Source organism: Cygnus olor, chromosome 9, assembly GCF_009769625.2.
Source record: "Cygnus olor isolate bCygOlo1 chromosome 9, bCygOlo1.pri.v2, whole genome shotgun sequence".
Lineage (NCBI taxonomy): Eukaryota > Metazoa > Chordata > Aves > Anseriformes > Anatidae > Cygnus > Cygnus olor.
Window position 1 is genome coordinate 13,494,700 of NC_049177.1, and position 27,313 is coordinate 13,522,012.

Here is a 27,313-nt window from a genome sequence, read left to right on the forward strand (position 1 = left end):
GTGGCACAACACCAAGTAAATCTCGATTTCATTAAAGTTGTAGGGAGATTTTCATACGTATAAAAATTCATAATCTGCAAAATTAAGATATCCTTTTTTTTTTTTACATCTTTCTCTGGGTATGTATAAATGTGTATGTGTGTGTGTAAATGTGTCTGTATGTGTGAGCAAATTTTTTTTTTTTAGGTACAGTTTAACGGACTGTAACAAAAGCTAGTGTTAAACACAGTTAAAGACCTCCAAAAACATGACAATTACATTAACATCTTCATATTCTGCATTTTAGCCTCATTATCATTACATCAACAAACTTCTGAAAAAAATGTAAGCTTTTTTAAAAAAAACAAAAGCTAGGAAGCAAGGGGTGACTTGGATGTTCCCTACAAAAGACTGAGCTGAAAGCAAACAATCATTCTCTGCCCAGAAGCAGCCATTTACCACCTTCTCCAAGCAGGAAGGAGGACAAATTTCTGGCAGCCACTCCAAAGGTAGGCCTGGACACTACAGACACGGGGCAACACTTAACTCAAAACAGCAAATGTTTTTCGAAAGAAGACCAGCTATTTCAGTCTGTTATGCAAGACACCTCCACATTACCTAACAGTTTCAAACTGCTGTGCCAGGGCTTCTTCAAATATTTAAAAGCCACTTGACGAGTTTGTTTACAAGCACACTAAGGGCTTGCCTAAGGGGTAAAGTGACTAACAGAATAGAGAAACGTATCTGTTGCACAAAACTGCATCTGCCAAATCCAAAATTGATACCTTCCTATGGTGTTTTCTAATTGCTTAGAACTGTGTATGATGCAGAATTACATAGCTGGCTCCTGCAGGCATTTGTATGCACCCAGAAGACAGAGGCACAGATCACCCAGTTCTTGCTGCTCTGCTTGTAAACCAGCACCGTCGACGGGTACAAACACTGTCAAAGTGATGGCTGTTGAGTAGTCTCTCAGTCAAAAAAATATTTCACAATACTTTCTCAAATAAAAAAAAATACATGTTCTAATTATTATGATGATTTAAAGTTAAATTTAGCAGTTCCCTGAAAGTAAGTGTTACTGGAAACTCAACAGGCTTCATCTGTCAGGTCTGACAGTAGAAGTCCACCAGTGTGCCCTTGTCCGTCTGCCTCATATGCTGATGTGGACACAATCACTCCAAAAGAAGGAAATAGATTTGAAACTAGCCACATTTCTGGTCTGCCTGTTACAAGTATGGGTGACAGATTTATGTAAACACATTTCCACTAGAAACTCGACTTTAAAAAAAGAATAAGAACTTTTTATAAGTTACTGGACTACGTAAAATTTAGCATTGTAACAGAGAAAAAAATACCACCTGTTGCAGGTTTAGCCACACAGTTTGAAAGCAGACCTTAAGAAAAGAATACTGATGTGTAGACTACAGAAATATACCAGTATTATATTATTCTTGACAGCTTAATTCCCTTTTGAAGTTAACACGAATGTGTCACCAAACAATTAGAAGTGGTGGCACATCTTTTTAGAAGGCATGTCTTCATCATTCAATATTTTTTCAGTAAAACTCACAATAAAAGCCGTAATCAAATAAAAGCAGAATAAATAAAAAGCATAAAAAAGAATAAAAAGCAAATAAAAGCTTTTCAATTTGCAAAAACGTCACCACTGTCTATCCTAAATTACTCTATAGCTGGCCAGGCTACAGTCACACATTCAAAGTTATATGCAAGATAGTGATGTTAACTCATGTTTACCGCTTTCTCTCATCTTTTGGCAGCTTCTGTCGTGCTTTGTGTGTTTTTTCTGTCGTGGTTTGTGTGTTGTTGACATTTTATCCTAAAGGATAAAGGCCTTGAAGTGAACCTCATTCTATGAGTCAAATTATTAAGAATAGAAATTAACAAAATACCCCTTGTATTCTAGCGTGCCCCAAGTACACCAACAACAGAAACACAACAGAAGTCATGGATGAAAGACTTACACTGAGTATATGAGATAATTATCCAGAATAAATAATTCAAGCAGTCGAAGCATTATGTACCAACACAAAATATCCCTTTCTTTCCATTCCTTTATGGTGCTTTCTTTAGTTGTTCCAAAAAATTATTAATATACATTTATATGAAACATATGCACTTTTAAATGGACTAAAAGCTGCTATAAAACAAACAAAACACAGGATGGAACAGCAGTGTATTACTAATTTAACTATTTTACAGTTCATTTCAAACTTGTATGGCAGTACCAAAACATTTAATTTAAACAAAAGGAATGAAATAAATGATATAAATATAAGAGTTGAACAAATTTAACAACAAAAACAACAGAAAAGAATAAAAACCTGTGGTATGGTGGATGGGATGACAGTGGTCTCGGCAGGGACTGGTGGGACAGGGATCACAGGGACAATGGGAGAAGAGGAAGGAACAGCTTCTGTGGGCTAAAAATCACCAATACAATGTCAAAAATAATGAAAACTACAAAAACATTCTAAAACAAACAAGATTCAAATTGAATAGATTTTTATTTTTTTTATATTCTGAAAGAGCAGATGGATTTGGAGACTTTAACCACACCTGAAAACAGATGGGCCATGCTGCACTGCATTCCCCAGCAGTGCGCTAATGTCACATAACCCAAAGAAGTAGGACACAGCCACACTGCTTCTTCACACCAAGCTACTCACCTTGCAGTGCAGGACAGTGAGACTTTGCGGGGTAAAACAGAAACCTTGCCCTTTCACATCAGTGGGCAGACTCCAGCTTTTTGTGGGCTGGTTTCACAACATGTGCCCCCCATCATTGTACAATGAGTAAAGGAAGGGAAACAATGACTAAAGTTGGTAGGACTGAACAAATTAAAGTTCCTTGTCGATACATGGTGGAAAAAAAATCAAAACTACCATGCATTTTCTAAATCAAGTTCAAGTTAAAGAAAATCTTTTAGTCAAGTGGTTGGAAGATCCTAACACTGATTCATTCCACCCTTTCATATAAAGATCTTTATATAGGTTTACCATACAAATATACAGCCCAGTAGGATTTGGGTTTTAGTAATTGTAATTAAAACAATAAACAGGAAAGCTACTGACACATAAGCTGCAAGGAAACAAGATTATAAATAGCATTCTGGGCAAAATATTGATTCAAATCACTCCGAGATGTTAACATACTGGTTGTCAACAAGCTGTCAGCAACAGACTACTGGCAACCATCAGGATTACCAGCTGAACAACAAATCAAAGTTCTTGCAACTTGGCTGTTCCAAGACACACTTGTGAAAATATGCTGAAGAATAACCACAAAATGAAATTACTAAATCCTGAAAACAAGTAAAAAAAAACAGAACATAAAAGTATTAGACATCTCAGAAGCTTGAAATCTATTAAAACACAAAGCAGTCTACATTAATAGCATAAACTAAATGAAAGAGTAAAAGCAAAGACTAAAAGATTAAAGAAACCTAGCATCACTCAAGAGTAGCAACCCTTCTTAAATGTGGATACGGTATTTCTAGTTTTTTCAGCTCTATCTAAAATTAACAGCTGGTGAAAAACGTGGAAAGATGTTGGAACAAGACATTTGATGTCTTCGAACATTATTATTAATGTCATTTAAACACCCTTACATGGACACCACCGCAATCTTTCATGTGTTTAGGGGAAAAACAAGGGGGGGGGAGAAGATACAGAAATGTAAATTGCTCTAGAGAAACAATAATATGCATTTCCCAAAAGCTGTGGGGCATGCTCAGTGCAGCAAACCTCCAGTCAGCAGGAGATCAGTGATGCAGCCTTTAGAGGACAGATCAAATCAAAATGCTTCAGCAATTACTTAGCCCCACACATGCAAAAATTAAGCTTCCCCTTCAGATTTGTCTTGTTCTAAAACAAGAAGCTTCCCATATGCGCACAGAGCAAAAACCCCATTAATCAAATGGTCAGATGTACACACACTACCTATCAAAATACAGCACAACACTAGGGCTGCAAAGCTACCCGTTAGCAGATTAGAAAAATCGTGCTTTACAGTTGCAGCTCCTGGAACAAGAGAAGGTGAAATACAACTGAAGTTATTCTCAGATATCAACCACGCAATCCCCTACCCTTTGGCTTAGCAAAACAGCTGACCCAGTAATAGTTTTCTTTGTAGGTCAAGCATCTATGCACCTCTCTGCACCAAATAGCAGCCTTATTTTCATGCTTCACTCCTTGTCTCAGTTCCTAACTCCCTTGTCTCTCTGGGCTTCTCTTTCCCAGTCACTTCAAGAACTCCCCCAGTCAGTTCCAATTCTAATCCTTACTATTATTCTTTTAAAACTGGTATCATCCAAAGTCCTTTAAGGCTTTAGGGTTCCAGTCTCGTAAGCTGTTAGCCTGGCCATCATGCTTTTCCTTGGTGCTGTTGGCTTGGTATCCACATGCTCTTCGCAGCCCTCCATTCCCTGCTCATTCCCTCCATTCCCAGCTTCCTGATGGCATTCCTGTGGAGTCTCCTCCACTGCAGAAAGAGGTGACGTGGTGACCTTTTTCAAAGGATACACCAACACAAATGAAGACAAGATAGTCTTCATTTAAACATGAACAGTTTTATGGAGTACGGCGAACTGATGTAGGTACTGTGGTTACCACAACGAAGGCAGGGAAGAGGAGAGGAAAGGAAACCCAGTCTTGAAACACACTTGGGCTGACTTACTTGAATTTTACTGCTTGACTTACAATTCACACAACTGGAAAATTATCTAAAGAGTTTGAATAAAGCTGTTAATTATTCAATTACAAGACTCAAAATGGAGTTGTTTAGTGAGGTTTTATACCTAAAATAGGCTGGTTTAACTTAGAACCCCTTTTTCTCCTTGCACACAATTCCTCTACCCTGGCTTTTGATACGTGCAGTACTACCTGAAATTTAACTTCTGGAATTGAATTGCAATAGAGGATACTCTTCACCCTCAGAAAACTCAGCCGCTAATAATAAAACACCAATCAAGACCAACAAAAAGGAAACACTTTCCTAAAAGCATAAAGATAAAGCCCTGGCAGTAGAGATAAGAAAGTATTTACAACCTTTTACTAGATGATAAATAGTGTGCCTGTATCTGAAATGCTCGCTACGCCACCATTATGATGAAAGCTCAAACTAGAGCAGGAACAGAGTGCTACAATACAATTAGTGGAACAGACAGTTCAAGTTTGGAGATGAAAAAAGCAGAATCTGGCGTGTTTCAGTTAGCAAAGTAGACTGTAAGGCTGAAGGTGGCTTACATGCTGGCACCATAACGCCAGTCAGAACATATGTGGTACTGAGATCTGGGGACACGTGTGTCCCACCATCTTGGCTCTGCATGCTGCACATGTCACTCAGATGCACCTTTACCCTTTACCTACATTTCCTTCTTTCCACTGCAGGCTAGTGCTTCACATAGAGCCTCTTGCAGAGTTGGAGCGCAGAGAGTTTTCACCTCCTTTCCTTCCCTTTCCCAACACAACACCCCTTAGCTCACCTGCAATGAAGCAGCAGAATGTAACTTGTGAATGTGAGCTCTGAAGCTGTAAAATGGGTGCAGATGGGAAAAGAGTCATGCAAGGAAAGGGAGAGGAGACTGTATAACCCAAGAAAGAAGGGAATCCAAGCAACCTTCAGTATCTGCTTTTTCGACAACCCTATGTACATTTTTATATATTTTTCTACATCCCCTTGGAGCCCAAGCAAGACCAATCAGCTAAGGTGTGCTGGGGGAAGTTAGGTGCCAATGGAAGAACCAGCCCTTCTCCCCAACACCACACCCAAAAAAACATTAATTAGGGGCTAAAGGCCAGTGCAAGAAATCAAATGAATTCTAACCATCAATGCAAGACGACCTGGAAAGTCTTAAGAGAAGAAAGCTAATTTTATTTTAGTATGCTTCATAATCAGTCTGAAAATGTTTATGTGATACAAGTATATGTGAGAGCAGCTGAATAAGCTCCAACAGCCCACGGTATCACTTCCAATGCTCTGCTACCCAAGAATTTTCAAGAAAAAAACATTTATAATGTTTAGGAATTTGTTAGATTAATACATTAAAGTATTCTGAAAAACTAAAGCTTTTCCTCAGAATAACTTTAAGTTGTCTCAGTATAACGTTTAATAATTCTAGGTTAATAAGATGGTTTATTAAGATGGCAAACTTATCTATACTACAAAGAAAGTAATGGGCCAACTAAAACATTGTTTGTATAAATATGAACTGTGGCACACACTTATGATAGACTATTATATATAGGAATGCATAACTTGGACAACGCCACACTAACTGAATCTGTCAGATGAAATAAATGCACTAAAACCTACACCAAAAAGTCATTTTATTACAACAATCACATGAATAATTTTGTTGGATAAAAGTCTAATGTGATAGACCTTCTAATCATATAAACTAACAATTATCAGTTAACAAGTGGTATGCTTGCTAATTTTGTAACGCCTTTCAGCAATTAATCAAAATTATGGCAGTAAGTACCTCCAAACCTAATACTGAAGTCCAAACCTTGTGAAAAGGAAGGTCACACCCATTTTCTCAACTTTAACCAACATACACAGTAACCATTTCTATCATGGAACACCAACTAACCTGAAATGAATCAAAGCACCATACACATCTCAAAGCAGATAACTAAATCAGCAAATTCCATCAGGCTGCTATTTTCACGTAGTAGAAGATAGATTTTGGAGAATAACAATAAAGCAAACCCGACCTTCCTCACTTTCAAGTTACTATTTAAAAAGCACACTGCATACAGTGCAACCATCTTAATGGGAAAATACTAAACAGAAGTATTTCTGTTAGACTCCAATTATTACTACTTTGATTGCTAACTGTAAAACGCAAAACAAGTCTCTGGAAACAGCAGGGTTAAAATTACAGGAAGACGTATGGCATATTATCTACTGTTTGCATCATCTCCCCCTTATCTCATTCTACAAGAGCATAAAATCCTATAAAAATGCACATCTATAAATGCCTGGTGCATTACGTACCTTTTCTAAGGAACAATTAGAGCACGAGCCATCAGACACCCAACCACTGGCAGCTTTAACTTTTGCTGTGCTTTTTGTAGGACTCTTTTTTACACTATCACGCAGGTTAGTAAATTTTCCTCTGTGTTTGGAAGAGGCTGGCAGTGTAGATGAACTAAAAGATTTATGAATGTTCAGTGCCTGCTGCTGATGCTGGAAAGACTGCTTTGGCTGCACGTGAAGGTTTTGATGCATTTCTCTTCTGGAGCTCCTGGTTAAATCAGTTTGCTTGAGCGTTCCCATCCCACAGTCATCTGCAGCACCACAGTATTTGTAGTTGTGGCAGTAAGTAGTCATGAAACTAGCAACACACACAGTCCTTTTTGGGAGAAAATAAACCAAAATATCGCTTCCTGCAAACGTTCAAAATATTGTTTTCTGGATTATGGTCATAGAAAAAAACACTAGATACTGTTTTAGCTAGTGCCACACGTTGGGTACTCTCACGCTATTTAAAGAGCGTCACTGAACCACCCCACAACTGTCAATTTGCTAGGCACAGATAATCAATGCAATGCACAAGTTATTGAACAGATGGCAAAACTCATCTGGCTTTAATAAAACAAAGCTATGAAAGGCTATAGCTATTTTCTCTCGCACATAAGGTCCTAACTACCCCCAAATTTTGCTGTACTTTTACAACCTCAAAATCTCTCTGAGATTTGCAACTAGAAAATATTTTAAGCTGCCTATTCCTCTACTTTCTGGAACACTTTATGGGGGTTGAATTACTTTGTCTGATAATTTCAAGAGTTGCATTTCCATGAAATACATCAGCACTGCAAGACCACAATTTTATATGTTGTTTAAATTAAAAAATAAAAATAAAAAAGCATAAGACATTTAAAAGAACCAAGACTCCTTATTACTTTATTGTTTATTCAGTTTTTTTTAAGGCCACAAATGCATGATCTCTATATTACATTTTTACCCTTATTTTCAAAACAAAACCCTTCAAAACAACTCTAAGCCCCGAAGAAAAAAAAAATGCAAAGAGGAGCTAGCTTGATGCAATCATACTGTTGAATATTGAATTTTACCAGCCAATTTTAAATGAATCTTTCTAAAAAGAGATAAGGGTCAAATACTAAGTTCCCAGAGTCTACACAAAAACTTCCATCTAGCAGGGACAGCTATGTGACTGGCCTCACTGAAGGAAGACACGGTCTGAAGTCAGCGGTCATGCAGCCTTCTTGCCAGCAGACACAACCCACATTTGATTTGCACAGCTCTGGACCTGCACAGCACACACCATCTGTCTCCTGCCTATGGGTCTGGTCTAGGAACATGTCGTGAATCTGAATATCTGGCACTGGCCATGATAAGAATGAAGGACACCAACCCATAGCAAACAGAGCTTGATTAAGTCAGCTCTACAGTCCTTTAATATGATGAAGAGATGTTATCAGTTCAGAGCATTAAACATTGTTATTTTCCCTTCCATTGTGCGCTTTCCTGTAGTAAATCTGACTAAAACAATATGAGTCAGCATAATTTTTGCACACAGAATAAAAAACTAGAAATACAGACCTAAGTACAAACCTTTACAGTTATTTATAGAGTGGATACTAAGAAATAAATAGGAACTGACAGATGCTCCTCTAATCATGAAGAGCTGCCATGTCTCATCATCTACCCAGAATGGATGTAATCAAGAGCTGCATAACATATCATTAATGCGATATTCAAGCATACAGACACAGAAAGGTTTCTGGCCAGTGACAGGAAGCTGAAAACGTGTTGGTCATACAACACTCACAGACTTGGGCTTGCACATGGCAGGTATGTCTTCTGCCTTTGCAGCCTCAGGGAGAGACGAGCGTGTCCCACTGATTACAAATGGGCAGGTGCACCCAGGTACTTCTGTTCCAGACAGACCAAGAGTCTCTAGATTTTGTTATTGAAGAGAAATGGCAGAGAGGAAGATCAGCGCGTTGTGAGTGTGCATATAGGTTAACAGCTCATGCCCCGCACATCACATCTAACTTTCTTCTCCTTGGAGAAATTTCCACACATTAATACTGAGCAACTCCGAGCTATCAACTTTGCAGAAAACCCACACACTAACTAGCTTCTTGACGGAAACGAAAACCAGCTTTGAAATGCACTTAGTGAGAAAGCGATGGCAATGGGAAGACATGCTGGATACCAGATTCTTGGAAAGCCTGGTGTCTGACTTCATATGCTCTCCTCCAGACAAGAAGGGGGAAAACACAAAGGAAAAGGAGAGAAAGGAATTCACATCTCATGTGCTCACAGACATGCTGACTTCAGTGGCAAAAAAATAGAGATGATGTAGCAGATAACTGGTAATAGTATAACATTGTTCCTGGAAGTCCGCATGCCTTTGGTCCCTAAGATGATAGCAATAAAATATCAACAATTAAAACAAAAAACTTGAAGGCACTTGTACTCCAAGCACTGAAACACAGCCAAGGAACAGGAGGTACAGGAAGAATACCTAATTCATCCAGGGCTGAACAGTGAGCCAGGGCAATCTCCAGTGGAAAAAACAGTAGGGAGCACTGTTATATACATAGGAGAAGTGAATATAATAGCATCTTGGTCAAAAAAAAATGGGAGGAAGAATAAAGGATTTTATAATAAACAGGGAATGAGGCTTATATAGAACAATCTTGATGGAAACACAAAGAAAACATATAGCAAAGAAAAAAATCAAGGAGAAAGAAAAAGTAGCGAAGGCAAGAAGAATCAGACATCTGAGAGTCACCGACATCATTCTGCCAAATTACATTCACATATGTGATGTGATGCAAAGCCTGCCTTGCAGTTGTACCAGTAGAAAAAAACTGGTGGAGCAGAGGGCCATATGGGTAATTCAAAGAAAGAAAACCAGTTATGTAACTAGAGCAGCGCAGGTTTGACAAGATCCTCTTCTGACTGCAGAAAGCTTGCAAGTATTCTCTACAGATCATATTAATTGCTAGTGTGAACTGCTTCACTCTAAATATCAAGTGCTAAGTGGTTTCATGTAACTAGAGGGGGCTCAGGATCAGGTTGTGCTTTAGTAATACCTCCAAACTGTGAACAACACATTGCTGAGAGATTAATCATATTTCATTATTTTAAATTAGTATATAAACAATTTGCATTGATCACTTTGACCAAGCACTTTATACCTTTTTTCTCCTTTAATGTACAATGCATCCTTTTTTGTGGCAATCTGTTGAAGCGCCTATGATATATCACAAGTAGTTCTTCTTCAAGAATCACCATCTTCCCACGTTCTTGAACGCCCACACAATAGCTGGATAACAACAGTACCTCTGGAAGGGGAGAAGAGTAGTACCAATCGACTAACAACCTCTACTTCAGAGGTTGTTTACAGGACCAGGTAAGCTTCAAGAGCCAACTTCTGTTACTTCAAAAAGCAATTGTAATATCTAGGAGAATATTCCAAAAATAATTGCGTACGTCACCTCTCCCACTGCCTTTCAGCAGATACCACACAAACAGCAACCTGTGTTAAAACAAGCTGAAGTGTTAGAAACGTAGGCTTGAGTTTTTATCAGTCGTGAAAGTAGGAAATAGAGTATCTACTGAAGTGAACATAACTTAAAAAGTGGTGGAAGAAAATGTTCATTCAATAAGCAGTGACTGGACTGAAAATAAGTGCCATATTTTATTTCCAGAGATACACAGTTTAAGGTCTAGTATTACAGTTTATATCTCTTCTGTGAACCACGTCCTGGAATGTCACAGGACATTTTGCTGGTGAAGCTGCCTGTTTTCAGACCTTCACATCTATCTTTGTCAAAATCGCCAAAGTCAATACTCATCTAAGCGCACCTTCTGGGATATGTAGTCTGTTTGGTGGGGTCTCAAGGCGGTGGTAAGAATAAAGCACAGATGCCATCCATCCTCATTTACAATCCATGTTAGCTGTAAGCTGCCCAGCACACCCAAGTTTGAGGACACAGCTAGCATTAACGCTGGTGCCCCATCTGTGCTGTGTTCCTGCTGACATCAGTGCCACCCTGCGGCCCGGCCATGGCTTCAGTGCCACGTTGCCACTGATGCTACTTGGTTAAAAATAAATGTACAAATATATTTTTCCTGGATCTGTTTCTCCAGGACTACATCCATAAGCAACAGTATAGGAGCAGACTGTCCAGCAGCTTGTAGGATGAAGCTCTAGAACTGTGTAGCAAAAGTAGAGCTTAGTCTATGAGACTGACAAGACTATACAAACTACAGAGCTACCACCAACTCTCACATAGTGTCCGGTTCTTTGATGGGTAAAACTTTCCAGTGCTAAGAACTGCATGCAAGCTAGTCTCAAAGTTTCAGCAGTCAACAACCCCCCTCTTCTGTCCCTGTCAGGATCTAAGAGAAGACCCTTTAAGACTTAATTCCCTCATGGACAACATTTCACCCAAGGGAGGATGCCAGTGTCCACTCTAAGTCTGGTATTCAAACAGATTTACACAGCTCAAACTAATCTGTCCTGCAAACTCTCTAAAGGACTGCTGTAATGACCTAAAGTCATTCATATTCTAAATCTGTAACATAAAAAATGTATGCAAATTTAATAGCGGCTTTAGTAAAGGCAAGTTCTGATTTTGTTTTTCCAGATACCAAACCAGTGGCTAGCACCGAACCCTACGAAGCAGGCTCATCATCTACATTCACCCAGCAACCTGGCACTTAAGTTCAAAACAGAATTACAGGCTCCTCATTTAGGTTCATAAGTGCTATTGAGAATGAATTTAATGTATTTCATTTACAATTTAAAGCAAAGCCTAGAAAACACCATTTAAATAACATCAGCCTTAAGAAGAGTAGTTTTCATTATTATGCTGAAGAACCCACAAAGAAGCCCAGCCAGCGCTTCAGCATCAGAAAGAAACCAGGCAAAGAAAAAATTCGCTCTAAGACTTCATTAAGGAAAAACAATATCAGCTCTAAGACATTAGTATTTTCAGGTTTTGAAATTCCCAATAAAAAGGGTATTCTGTAGGAGGAAACCTAGATGTGATTGTGTTCATTCCTGAGAACACTTTCAAATCAAAGTAAATGAATAAATAAATGTTGGATACTCTTTATCTACTTTAATGGATATGACACTTCTTATAAGCTCTCAGAGCAAATAATTTCCAATTCTTCCTAAATTGTTCAGGGAATAACTAAATCCTCTTAGACAGTATGCTTATTTTGTTCTTTATAATTCATTCAAATAGAAAAAGCTGACCTATATGTAGCTCTGATACTAGGAAATGACTTTTTAGAATAAAAAACATTTCGGATTTACTTGCACCTCATAGCCCCTGAAGGTACAGTCTTAAAACATGCAGTAATGAAGTGATCTGAAGCTAGTCAGTAAATCCAAGTTTGGCTTTCTGTTTTAAGACAGGTATTTTTTATCTTATTAATGATTGTGTTATTTTGTGAGAAATCTATTAGTTGCGCAAAAATCATCTTTATAAAAATAAATGTTTTCTCTAAAACACTGAGCAGGAGCAGAAAGTCATTTGTTTCATACTAAGAAACAGCAAAAAGAAAAATCACTAAAAAAGCCATCCATAACAACCTATTTAAACTCAGTAACTCCTTCAGGAAGTTAGTGTCAGAAAATTTTAAACAATTAATTACTTGACTTACACTAAGTGTTTTTATACTAAAGCCACTCCTTATTTCATTTACAGAAAGCTTCATACACAAGAGGCATTAGCGTTTTATTTTACTCATGCTGAATCCTTCCAAACACAGACCATGCCTTTGACTACAGATCCAACAGCTTTGTGCTGCTCTCCTGATGCTCTGCCTTTTCACTGCTCAGAGCTACGGCTGAGATCTTTACCATGCAATTCCAAGCTAGGTACCACATCTGATTTTATTCATTCTTCCACCATGGAAACGCTGGGAGCTGCCTCTCACTTGCTTCCATGACAACATGCAGTTATAATATCTGACAACAAGCACCATTACACAACACAGCCAGCCTCTAGAATGACTCATAAGAGCCCTGCAACGTTTCAGCAGAACAGGCACCCTTTCTGTAGTGTCAAACACTCAATGGTCTTCAGCAAATTAAGATACTATAAAAGGTACAACAGCTGTAATGCCTGGCATTACTCGTGCAAACTCCGCACGTAAATAAAACGGCTGTTTTTTTTTTTCCCTTCACAATGCTGTTTGCTAAAATTTCTACAAGATTTTGGCACTTCTCAGTATAATTTACAAAACACATTTTTCCAATCTCACAATGGAAAATGTGCTTATGTATAATTATAATTATACAATGTTGACTAAAAAGAATGAATTTTGAAGACAAGGCCTACAGATGAACTGACTTATGGTCCATAATTACCCATAGGCATTTTATCTGGATCTCAGGTTAATTGCTCCACAGGAACACTAAGGCAGCCAGCTCAGGTTTGATCGATTTAGATATAACGCTGGACAAACACCACTGTGGGCCTTCATAGACAGCTTGTGCAGAAGCTGCTTAACCTCTCGAGCAGGGCAGGAAACCTGAGCCAGTCATTCCGGATTCTCTCACATTCCACAGAAAATCAGCTCGTACATCTCATTAACTGGAACCAGACAGAGTCAGACAACCTAAATTAAAATGGAGCTCTCTAAGTATATCCTCTTGTATCCAAACCGAGGACAGAAGTCACGTAAATAGTTCCCTGTGGCTTCCATGTGGCCTCACCCGTTGAGGACAGAGCCTGAGGAGCAGGAGGATGAGGTTCAGCACCGAGGCTTGGCACCAAGCCTCACCTGGGAAGGACATGCTGCAGTGACCACCACAGGGCTCTGCAGGAGTCAGACCTGAAGTACAAGACTTGCCAGCCCGTCTCAGTGCTGGCCATGCCCGGGAACACCTGGGATCACATAAAACCAGCAATGCGTGTTGGTACCACACTTACCAAAACCTTCTACCAACTGTGTTGTGTGGTACGTGGCTGTATCATTTCGTCTGGATAAGACAAATATTGACTATACTGACCTGAAAAAAAAAGTGGGTAACAATAAATATTGCAAGCTTAGGTTACTCAGAATATGTTGAAACACATGTAACAAAGTAAGCTTTCCCTTAATTATGACTTGAATTCAATTTTTTTCATAATCTCGACAGAACACCAGTTTACACAATCATAGTTGCCCATTTTCACTTGGTTCAGATCACTGAAATGCCTAATGTACAATAAAATGTTAGAGGACTTCAGGATGTGAATATTTGAAATTCACTACAAAAATTCTGTATAGTGCTGAGAAGACAAGGGTTCTGACCTCTGAATTTACAATTCATGAAAAGCAAAACACTATTCATCGGACCTTCAAGATTACAGACTATCTGAGAAATCATAAGAAATGAAACTGTAGAATTTTCTTACCTAATTCCAACAACAATAATCAACAATTCTACTAAAGATTCAAGGCCTTAAGCATTGAGAAGCTAAAGAAATTCATTCATCAATAAAATCTTTGGATTCTAAACAGTTTACAGGAAAAAAATAAGGGAAATTGAGGCCTGCAAGTATTTAATTCAAGTATTAACAAGGCAATCACTCAAAAATACTTCATTCATTTTTATATCCTCAAAAAGACAAGAAAGCAAACTAAGCATGTATTTAGCCACATTTTTTAACAGTGGTCTGGCCACGTGTCATGTTCTAGGTTACAGGCCACTTTGACATGTGAGGTGGAAGGGTTTGTACACTGCAGGATGATATCCTGGCTGTCACTTACTCTAACTACTCCAAGAGTCCTCACTGAATCCGTCTGCCTACATGCTGAAACAAAGAAAAATGAAGAAGTCTAAGAGAATGGAAAAGATCAATCTTTTCTCTCTTCAGTCCAAGACAGGCATGTATTCATTTTCTTAAATATTTACCTGAATTCTCAGTTGTTTCTGAAACTGTTTTGTAGAAAAATGCACAAAAACAAGTGCCAGAAACCAGATTCTCCTCCCCTCACCAGGCTGCAAAACAAGGAACAGCTGCTCTACTGGAATCCAATTCCTTGCCACACTGCTGTTGCAACTTAAAATTTACATGCTTCAGAAGGCTAGACAATTCCATGAAAACTCAGGGATTCAGGGTTATGAAATAGAGAGGTCATCTCCAGCTCCTGGGATCCCTGAAATGGAAAAGGCAGAAAGCATCATCCCTATTTTTTCCTGTTCAGATCCATTCCCTAGTCTGATGCTCTGGCTGCTGCTGGAAGCACAGCACCAGACCACATGATAACAGTGTGATCTCAAGGTTTTTATTCTCCAGCAAGAGAAAATGTGAAGGCAAATATATATATATATATTTTTTTTTTTTTTGCATTTTTTAATAGTGCATTTTATTTCATCTGTTTGTTCAGTTCATGGTTTTTCAGGTTGAAGGACAAAACAAATCTTGAGCAGTACAACATAAGTAAAAATGAGCAGGTAAAGTAACAGGAACGAAACAAATGAAAAACTAACATGGAAAACAAAAGAAAATGGACTAATGGATATGCAAAGACAAATGACTAAGTGGTAATGCTATAAATAAATATTTAATTTCTTTAAATTTCAAGAACAAGAAAGCAAAATGTGCCTTTTTGTGCTGGTTACTCAGGCTTAAACCAAATTAGTAGCTCCCAAGCTTTCATACACAAGAAATATGCTCAGTATTGTGTTCTGTGTTATGACCTGTTTCTTCTTCAGAAACACAAGACATTTTATTTTACCTTTTTCACAGCTGCAGAATATTAAGGTGGCATTTTCAGAACCATCAGTGAAATCTCCAACGCGCTGGACCAGCAGCAGCTAACTTATAGTTTATCGGTTCATGCCCATGTGCCTGATTATCCCTCTAACATCATTCCTCATTTGTTACTGTACAATGAACGTCATCGATTGTTTTTGTGCCCAGTCATTCACTTGTCTTCTATCCCCTGCAGCTAGTTTAGCTAACCTAATAAAAAATATTAATCACCCACCTCTGCCTCAGTTTCCCTACCCCTGCCACACAGACACACACCGTACCTCGGATCGTTCATGACATGACCTTCTGGGACTCCAGTCCCAATCAAAGGGACCTGTTTTAATCAACTAAAAATCTATAAAACATCCTTCCCCTTTTATCTCCTAACTCCACCAATTTTAACTGCCTTTGATCCAAGAACTATCATTTTCAAAGACATTACTATAATTATAATGACCCTCTGATGACCAGATAATCCCATGCAGGCTTTTATCTCCATGTTCCCTGTTTTCAAAGAAGTCTGGAAGATCTGCGAGTCCTCACTTCCCTTTACAAAGACAAGCTGACTTCTCCTCAATATATGTTTATCTGTTAATTCTTCTCAATAATAATTTCCCCCAGTTTGTACAATAAGGAAATCAGAGCTGCACTGCTGTAGCCTCAGAGTACAACTCAGCACCTTTTTGAAAGGGCATCCTACTGCCTTTTTATTACTATTATTACTACCACTACTCTAGGAACACCCAGACAGTTTAAACAAAAAGGTCGCACACAACACAATGGACCCTTCATCCATATTAAACACAAGCTCCTTAAGAAATCCTGAGTAAATGTCATCTCATATTGACCACCTGTGCTTCTCACCAAATTAATTTCTCTTCTATTGACATCTGGTTCTTCCTATTTTTAAAACAGCATGTGAGTCATAGGAACTACTCCAAGCTCAAACGTGGGACTGCCCTATAGCTGTTTTATTGCCTAGAGAAATATTTTACTCTTTATTTACTCTGGTTACCTGAGAATAGTTACCTGGGATAGTGTTATTGGCATCAACAGTTCTGATCAGTTGTATTTCACAGTCAATTTGCATGCTAGTTAATTTAGGATGAAACTAGTTAAGTGCTGCTCTATAATTAGTCTTAATGTGTTGACTTTTAAAAAGCTGTGTACAGAATTTCCCTCGTGGTGTTCAAAAAGGACAACAAAACTGAAAGAGTTGAAAAAAATTAAAAGCAGTAGTAAGGAGATATGATAAAAGTTTTAAAGTATAAACTGCATCCTGGCAGTTTACAGCTTCCAGACAGCAATTTGAAGTCATTACATTAGATGTTGAATCAGAGATTGTGATATATTTTTGTATTTTTAAGTACAAACCTTATTTGTCATAATTGTTCTTTTTACACAGGAAATACTCCTTTATTACCCTGATTTGGCAGTTACATCATGTCCCACTAAGCTTTTAAAATGCGTATCATATTAAGATCCTTCTTTAAAATTAGATTTTCTATCTGAATTTACCTAGCTCCAGTTCCCAGACTGGTAATACAGATGCTTTCTTCTACCAAACAAACAAGCTTTCTAATTACAGAAATCTATCCCCGTGTATTTATATTTAGTCTGTGATCAAGTCATCTCCTGATTTTCCTTTGGATGAACTAAGCAGAGGTTCTTAAGTTTCTCTTTTCAAAGCAGGTCTTCCTGAACACAATCTACAGTTACAACCCCTTTTCTGAACACCCTTTCCCAATTTATCAGGATCCCTTTTCACACCGTGATTTCAGATAGGAGACCGCACATTGCAGCCAGAATCCAGAGCTCCCTCTCCCTCCTTCTCCAAGGGAAAACCAAGTCCCTTCTCCTCTGCTATATCTCACTGCGCGTTCAGATACAGTTAACTAAGAGTAACTACTGTTTGCTCACTAAATTAAATTTACTATGAAGCAACTTTTACCCTGCTCCCTACTATGTCAAAGAAACCAAATGCTATTACCTGAGAGGCCCATAACACATGTTGCTCAATTAAGTTCAACATTTATCAGTCAGTGAAAAATATAAATAAATAGATATACACCCTATGAGGTAGGACAGACAAACAGAAGACGGGTGGAGAGGCTAGAAGACTCCCACCAAACATTCCTCCAGTCTGGTGGGTTCAAGCAAATGCGTCATAAAGCAGTGGGAAGAAACTGAAAATTCCAGAGTCAAAAAAGTGCTGCACTGTGCCCAAACCTTGGACAAGATATCTGAAGTTGTACCAGGAGACTGACGCGACTACATAGATACTAGCCTCCAATAACAAAGTGAACTTCCACAAAGTGGTTAAAAACTAAGGCTAACTAAAAAGGGGAACATTCTAAAAGAGACTACAAGAACATGGAGAGAAAAAAAATCAATGAGCATTCCTGTTTTGCCAGAGTCAAAATAAAATTTAAAACTATTTTGTCCTGATTCTTTCTAATGTTATTAAAATTACGGATAAGGTGGTCTGCTCTTCTTAAATCATTTCACAGAAGAGACTGCTGCAAGGGACTATGCACCGGAAGCATTTTAATGGAGCAGAAGACAGAAAATTCATAAATGCCAAGATCAGCTTACAAAAGAGACAAAATGAGTCACAAATGCCTGTTATCTGTCTGGAGAACGTGCCAGCTCAACTATGTCCTAATGCGCAGTTAAACAAGGGGTGGAATAGGAGCAAATGGACAACAGAGACAAGCTGTAGAGCGAGCCTGATGTATTACAGAAGTAGGTTACATGCAGCGAGATGAAATTCAATAACAACTGGAGTCACGTGGAACAGCAATAGGCAGCACAAAGACACCCTGCAGAATACCAAACTGGAAAACAAGGCCAAAAGTCCTTCGGCTGGTGGCAAACTAATTTTCAAAAAATAGACACAGAAGAGAGGCCTTGCCTTACATCAAACTGCAGTCCTTCAATTTCTTTTAATTATTATTATTTTATATATATATGTGTGTATATATATATATATATATATATAAAGCTCAGGCTGTAAGGGACTCTCTCTGGAACCTCGGGCTCCTTCTGTAAACACTTTCTAACACTTTTTAACAATTTCGTGTGCAATAGACATGAATACTTAAGACTGAAGTTTTCTTGACAAGAAGAGAAGTGCAGTTTTAGGAACATATTAAAATCGGTAATCTTAGGAATAGAGATCACGAGTCACGTAATGTCACGTAAATTGTGTTGGTGTTGGCTCCCCGCTGTAGCCAATGCCTTTCCTCTTATGAATTCAAGTACTGTGCCGGTGAAGTAAAGGGGGTGCGCCTTTCCCTTTCCAAACCCGTGTGGGTGTGAAGTTGGCACATGCGGGCGCTCACCGGTTTCATGCCTTGCAGCACGGCAACAATAGTATGGACTGGTGACAGGCTACCTGGAAGCACTGCTTGCTGCTGAGGGCTTTGGTTGCCACTTTCACCTGTGATTTCCTAGTTGTTCTGTCTCACTCAGAGCTGATTTTACAGAATTTCTTCGTATTTGTTCCATTATACCTCAAAAAAATTACTTTTTCCTGAATGAGTAAGAGACATGATAAAAGATGAAGGGAACACAAAATGTCACAGTTTTTGAGTCCTATTAGTGCAGGGTCTTTCTGGCTACGTTGTGCCAAATACTCTGAACATTCAGGAAACGCAGGCACCGAAGGCCCTGTTGATCCACTACCTTCAGCAAATCATCTAGGCGTCTTTTAGTATGAAGCCAAGAAATGGAAGGCTGTGAAAGAGGAAGGACTGTAGGTTTGTCATATAACTTTGCTATTTTACCTCATATTGTGCTAGTCATCCTCTCAGTTGAGGCTCACATTGATTGATGAAGTGTTTTGAAAGCCAATTGCAGGCCAGTCAGTCTTTCACCAGCTGTCAGTTTAGTAAACAGCTCTAGCAAGCTCCTGTGGTATAGTGTTTCTGTATGGCTGCCAAAGCTGCTGTATACATTTCAGTTAATACAACTATTAAGTAAATGACTGTCTGAGAGAACCACCAAGTCTGCAGTGAACACCATCTTGTTCCTGTTCTTCTATTTTGGGCTGTGGTATCAAGAGCACTCTCGATTATGATTAAGGATGTGCAGGATGATTTTTATAGTTTGAAGAAGTTAATGCAACCAAAATGTCTCAGATATTTTTAGAAAACATGACTTTGTGACTTTGTCTCTTTAGAATGGCCTGCATCCATATTTAAGGGCTGATACAGTAACTTAATTTGCTCTATGCAACTAAGACTTTTAGGGTACCAAGATTTTGAGTTGGGTTCAAGCTTTGTGTCTTCAGCCTTTCTAGGATTTATAGTAAGTCGAAGAGAGAAAGTGTGGTGTTGATACAGCAAGGTAAACTGAAATCTTGATGTGCCCATTAGCTGTGCGGTCTCGTTGGAAGAGTTTGCTTCCCTTTCCTAGAACATGGGGTGGGGCCAGTGCTTTCTCCTGTGCTCCAGAAGAGAGGAGGTCTGTGAATTTGTCTTGTTCAATAACAGCTGCTTTGTAAAAGGTTCAGTGAAGTGGGTAGGATTTTAATCTTCTTTTTCCCTTCCTGAAAGGCATTTATGCCACAGTTATCTTCCTGTATTAACATTAGAATCACTGTATCTGTCAGAATTTTTTCCATTTCTCAGAAATGAGCCTACCTAGCATAAAGTACTGAAACACATTAAGTGAGCTCCTAGAACTCTGACAGGGAATTACTTCGTATTTCTCTGTTCCTTCCCTACCCTCATTGACATTCACAGAGCAGTTTTATTAACACACATTTGCTATTGATTCCTGTTTCAAATATGTTATTCTACCATCTCTTGAGACCAATTTTCTTCTTTATTCTACTGATAATGCTTTAAGACCTACCTGGTACTTGGTGTTGTCATTGCTTACGCATTGACCCTGAGTCACAGAACCCTAGAATGGCCTAGGTTGGAATTGGATTGTTGACCTTAGTGATCTTGAAGGTATTTTCCAACCTAGCTGATTCTGTAATTCCAATGGCTCTGTAACAGACAGGGCCCATGGATGTTTTCCTACCTTAAGGAAGGATATTTCCTTTAACGCTGTCTCTAAAGTGTCTTTAATGTTCAGGCAAGTGGAGATCGTGTAGTCTCATGTATCAGGAACACTTGCAGATTTCTCCAGTTAGAAGGAAAGAAAACCTTCTGATGACAGCCAGGGCTGTTTGTGCACTAACCAAACGCTGTAATGAAGTTGTAGCAGGTAGAAGTCTAAAAGGGCACTATAATCACAATGCTGGTCTCATAGACATAGGCAACGATATCAAATGTCAATAGGCTTTGACAAGGACATATGCACCCTGCCAGATGCCATGTTCATGTTAAGGCAGCAATCCATCAAATCTATTCCTCATGAAATGGATAGGAGGGTTCCTATTTCACAACAGATGGGTAACTTTTTACAATCTGTCAAGGAAACTCAAAGCTTTAATACAGAGGCTGAATTTAGTGCTGAGACCTGATTTCTAGTTAACACCACCCCCACCTCCTAGCAAGTCTTCCCTGAATCCTAGATGCACCTGCTGAGGATCTGCCTTTTCTGGTTTTGCCCAAAGTAGCACCAACAACAGTCATGTCTGTACCAGTCAAAATAATTAGAATCATAGAATTCTAGTATTCTTTCTAAAAAGTCTTGCATGAAGGGAAGGGGGAGGGAGGATCTACTCTGTAATGTACTAATAAAGCTGCAGTATCTCCTAAACCGTGACTGGTTTACTGTCCCCTTCAAGTGATCACCTCTCGCTAGTAGCTTGTGTTCCTTCCAGTAAGTGCTTGGGCTCCAATGCAAAAAGCTGACTCACCTGAGCAGTATACATTCTCTGTACCTCCTTCATGTTTAACAAAGATTACCTACTATAAGCTGCTGCTGGAGTAAATGCTGAAGTTGGCACACAGGTGTTTTAACCTCCACTTGACCAACCTGGCTGAGGGTGGAAGCCACCTCATCAACAGTGATGTGCATTTAGGCTACTGCAGATTTTTCCCTGAGGAAGTAAGGTGTGAGGACGCAGTTGTTCCAGTTAACTGTGATCCTCTTTTCCTGCCCTTTTTTTTTTTTTATGGTGATGGCATGTATTGTGACTGTATGGGGTTTTCATATTCCAGAATGCTTGCAGGGGTCCTAGGGTTTGTGCAGTGCTGTTGCTTGCATTTTGAAAGACTCAAGGCTCCAAGTACTAAGCTCAACATTTAAAAAATATATATAATCAAAAATGGCCTAGTTCTCAAACTATTGGTTAGAGCCTACTTCTTGTTAACACATCTCCCTTAAAAATATTAATTTGTACCATTTTTATCTTTGATATAATGCCATCTTATGGCAGTGAAAGTAATACTTTCAAAAAGTAAATTCATACTGCTACAAACATGTAATACCGCATAGCTTAAAAAAAAATTAAGGAAACAGGACAGTAGAGCTCATGTTTACACTTCAGAATTGCTTTCTCATAGTTAAAATCACCCAAAACAAACTATTTAAAGCTGCTTTCTCATAGGCTAATCACAATATTAGCAGCAACTGTTTACAGGCAGTATATGCTTAAATTTTAAGCTCAGGAAAAGTCTGCATTAAAAAAAACTAATGATGACAATAGTTCTTCTGTGTAGATAAAATCCCTACAGTCACTCCTGTAATTCCTTTCTTCTTTATTACATCACCAATTTAAATCCACACAGTAAATTGAATAAAACGTCCTGCTAGTGAAGAGCTTAATGTTATACAATGGCTGCCACAATCAAGTCCCAGTTTCACTTGTAAAATTGAGCGGATACTAAAAGAGCCACACATCCATGCTGAAATGTAGTATCATTCCCAAATAATATATTCCACTGAGACTCATCTTGATATACTTGACTGAGATATTTAATACTTGCACTGCTATCAAACCTTCTGAAATTTTAGTTGCAGTATCTTCTGCAAGTTCCAGGTTTCATACGAAGCCCTCCCTTCTTTTTCCCCCCTTAACTTTGTGATGTTTATCTAGAAATACTTTTAAATACATTTTTAAATATAACAATTATAGAAAGGATGGTAAATACAGCTGTAAGTGATCAACTTTTGCAGTTCCTGACCTGTAAAAAGCACAATAAAAAAGGAATTATGGATATAGATTTATTTTTAATCATCTTTTAAATGCATCTTAGAACACCTCTGTGTTTATCTTATTACATATAGCATTTTATACATGCTAGAATTATGTTTATAGTATTTCAATTAATTTTACTTACCAAGCAATATTCTCGGAATAACGACACATGGCAAAACTGGTTAAAGATCTTCCAAGAAATAGATTCAAAGGCAAGAAATGTTTGGGCTTAAACAACTGGCAGAAGCAGTTTGATAAGCTCTGAAATTTCAAGTTAAGCTTTTGAATTTATACACTTAAATGTATGACTGAAATGGATGAATGGAGTTACATGGTTTTCTGTGTTTTTTCTTCCTTTCCTAAAACACGGCCTAAAAAACAGAAGCACCAATAAGCATGGCATATTCTAAGAGCTAAACACTTTTTCAGTATCAAATGCCAGAAGCATATTATACTACGTTACTTGCCCAGAATAGCACAAATGCATTGCAGTTAGAACCGGTTTAGTGCTCCCTGAGTTTCAGACAAGTCAGTTTCTGAATTTGTAGCACAGCACGGGCCAAGTACCACTTAAAGTTAAAATGCATTCCGAGGCAAGATAGGGGTGTTTGTCATCAAGAATAGGTGCTTCTCAGAGCTCGGGTTTTTATTAAAGAAATTAATATATTTCTGAACAAGAACTGAAAGATCAGCTTCTAACCAAATTCCCTAATTCTGCTAGCTGAAGAACTAACTCCTCATCACAGGGAGTGTAGAAGGAAGATGAAAAAACCAAGGGCCACAAATGCCTGAGAATGTTATTTCAGCTTCCCTGAATTTGCAGAGGAGAAGGGTGCAGTTAGCAGGGCAGCAAGGCATTGCTACCACTGTGACAGTTCACTGCTGCAAATGGAATGGTCATTAACCCAGGGGATGTACGGCCATGCCATGGCCAGAATGCAGCATCTGATCACTGAACTCTCCTCAATACTTCAGTAACACAGAGGCCGCAGATCGATGCAATCCCCTCAAGTTCCATGCAAGGCACTCTGGAGACCTCAGCTAGGGCAGGACACAGGCAGAGGTTCAGAAAGGCTGCTTTTGCTGTCTATGGTTGAACCTGTTTGCACCGTTTATTTCCACTGCTGGGTGGGTGGAATTTTTCCCCATGAGAGATGGGTGATGTTCCTTGAACGTTCTGGTAACATCCAGAAGGGCTGATATTAGTAGAGAAGGCAACTTTAACATCTGAAAACTGCTAGTCTTCAGGGTGCTGCGGCTTCTTATAGGAGCCTTTCACTGCAGACTCATCCTCCATGCCACAACGCATTTGTGCACGATTTCTTTCGGGCATACACCTAACGCTAACTACAGCAGAAAGCAGCGTTACCGTATCAGTCACCAACTTCTTCCTCACTTCTTTAGGGTGTAAGACCCTTACTTGAGCAATGCATACCCCCAAACCCCAAGTCTCTTCTTTAGCAAGGGTCCTCTTACCACCACCCAGCTGGGGAGAAGGTGACCTGCTGCAAGCCTTTGAGAAAGAAAGGAGGGTGCAACCCCACCTCCAGGAGTCCTTGCCTTTGCACTGGGAATAGAGGGGCCTAAGCAGGTAGCGCCATGCCATGGCACGCCATGGCACCCAAGAAAGCCAAGCAAATGAAGGGGCAGCCAAAAACGCTTTTTTTCCTGATGTTAGATCAGCTGCAATGGGCAGATAAAGATAGGAGGATAGTAAAATATCTTTTCTAGAGGAAGAAACAATAACAGGCTCTTTTCCTTTCAGTGCACTACTTAGGAATATCCTTATTCATTTTCTACAAACACTTCCAAATTATTTTTTTTTTTAAACTTTCTTTTGGCCATGAACATATGTAAGTAGATCATTTTAAGAGCTGTCATACTTAGGAAGAAAAAAGCAGGCTTTCATGGAGGTAAGCTATCCCACACTCCAAGATGTGGCTATTCAGTATTTTATTTATCAGCAAATTTCTAGTCCTGACTAGTCAGAAACTGGAAGAAGCCTCATGCACTCCAACAGTATTTGTTCAAGCATTAACAGTTAAGTGCAACCCCAATATTTATGCAGAAAACTAATACTGTACATTTTGGTTTTTAAAAACTAACAGTATCTAAAAGCTGTTATGTCTACCTAATGCAGAGTTGGATAATGACCCATTACAGAAACTACAGAATCCATCTTCTGCAGGAACATTTGCAGCAAGAAACTGAAATCCCTTCTAAGATCTCACACTCGTTTACTCTAAATTCACAACCATAAAACAGATAATAAGCAAATGTCACAATAAGAGGAAATGTTAGTTTATCCTTGAAACAATTACTAACAGATAAAATACTTAATATTGACATGTCTAAGGACATGTTTAAACAAGTTTTTGTATTATTCTAGCTTAAATCACATCAGGAAAGAATTATTCTTGTCTAAATCTGAATTTAGCTTGGTAATAAGCAAAATAAACCTAATCCTTTTTCTTTTTTTTAAGAATACTGGTCTCAGCAATTTTCTGTATTTCTTCCTGTTTCATTATCATTTTTATCATCAATTACTATTTCATTATAGGAGATGATCATCTGCTAATACCAGTGAGTTTAAACTTTTCTCAATATTAACCCTCTTCAGAATTCTCCCCCAATCTATATACTTCAGATTTGACTCCTCTCCTCCTACCTCAATAATAATCAATAAAAATCAGTACTTACAGCAGATCTACAGTGAAATTGAAAAATGCAGTGTCTTTCCTACAGACTGCACTAACAAATGTATATTCTGTATGGAAGGAAGGCATGCCTTATTTACAGATTGTTAGCAGCCAAAAAAACAGAACTGACACAGACTAAATTAAAACATGTAGCATGACAAATTCAAGACTTGAAATTGCTTAATCCTTTCTTTCAAATACAATTCCTTAATCAGGAAATATGTGGTTGCTATATGAACTGTCATCTTACTGTGGCTATGGATCTGGTATTCCTTAGCTGCGTTATTCCCCTCCAGGGACAGGCAGCACAATGTAAATGGCATTTTTCAGTATGTCATTAAAATACCTCATATTTCAACTTGTTGGAGGCTCTCCATTTGCAAAATAACTTTCAGAAAACTCACATCTCATTTAAGTGTCTCCATTTTCATGCTTTAATGCTAAGAATTATACAGAGCTCTGTGAAATATGAAAATGAAAGCAGACAGAAAACACCATTCATAAAACAGAGATTTATAAATAAATTGCTATTGCTGACTAGCAAGTAACCAGAAAGCATGCAGACAATAATTTCAACAAGTGGAATATTACCTGGGTGGAGCTGGCAGCAACCGAAATGCAGTCAATGAAACCATGTCTCCGAGTGAAAAATGCAACTATCTGCTGCCAACGGGAAGGCTCATTTCGTAACTCATCTGTCGAGCCTTTCTTTGCCCACTGCTTGTGCTTTGGGCCTACAGAGCTATGGCTTGAGCCCGTGTTGCCTCGATTGGCGCGAGAATAGAGGAGTGTGTTATTTCCGAAAATGTAATTCATCTCTGCGGCTCTGCAGGTGGTTGCCAGGCAGTCTTACTTCCCTACCAGCTGCTGAGTGGTGAATGAGCAGGAAAAAAAAGATGCAGATAGAATTACAGCAGCATCACTTACAAACCAGGAAAACAAAATTCTTCATAGCTGATGCTGTTCTTCTTCCAAGCTTTTCTACCACCTACATCCTTCCTCTACCTGTGATTGCTTGAGAGTATGCTCATTATTGTAATTCTAAGAAAAAGCACAAGTAAATGTTTTCCTTTTTCAGAACGACAGGATCAAAAGCTTGTTTGATCGAAAGCTTGTTTTCTCCTCCTAGAGAAATAATACCTGCACCTAACAGGTATTTAAGAGAAATTGGATGGCAGGTACAGTACAACGTTAGAAATCCACAGCTAAAAGGATAGTGGTGCATGGTAACAGCTACTGGGTGGAGAAAGCATGGATCACAAATCACCAAGTTTCAATCACTGTCTCCATTAAGATCCAATAGCATCTTTTCACTGCCTGCATAAATTATAAACATGAACTGAATTAAACAGGGAACATGCAGCAATGCAGCACAACTTCACTTACTCACTAGTTTCAGTCTTCTGAAAACATTCCTCAGAAAAAAGGAGACCTCATTCAGAATGAATAGCCAAGAAAGAATCGCTGGTTCCTTTTTTATTTAAAAAAATCCTCCCTCTTTAGCACATAAAACAACTCAGAAGGAAACATACCCTTCTGAACACAACACAGTCATTTTATGCTGTGTATCAGTGGAGGGCTAGTTTTTTGTTTTTGTTTTTTGACTCAGCAAGATTAGGGATATTAGCATTAAACACTAGAATTCAACGCTTTGTTGCTCTTATTTTATCACTAACATGTCAGGATCTTAACACCTATCTCCAGAATTCTGCAAGAACTCTAGGCATAATACGAAAACAACAAATATATCGTGACCAAAGGTT

At 38.6% G+C, this 27,313-nt stretch overlaps 1 protein-coding gene across 25 annotated transcripts in view; it reads right to left on the bottom strand.

Annotated features, from left to right (window-relative positions):
- DLG1 (discs large MAGUK scaffold protein 1) overlaps positions 1–27,313 on the bottom strand; it is a 151,626-nt gene that overhangs the window by 60,502 nt on the left and 63,811 nt on the right. For 12 of the 25 annotated variants that reach the window (XM_040566718.1, XM_040566714.1, XM_040566710.1 and 9 more), the window contains one exon: positions 2,325–2,423. The exons of 7 other annotated variants lie outside the window; for them this stretch is intronic. In XM_040566718.1, the coding sequence (XP_040422652.1) occupies positions 2,325–2,423 (99 nt within the window). Of the gene's footprint in view, positions 1–2,324; positions 2,424–17,739; positions 17,832–26,141; positions 26,511–27,313 lie in introns of those variants that run through there. 6 more of the 25 variants (XM_040566731.1, XM_040566730.1, XM_040566727.1 and 3 more) reach the window with 6 other exon arrangements.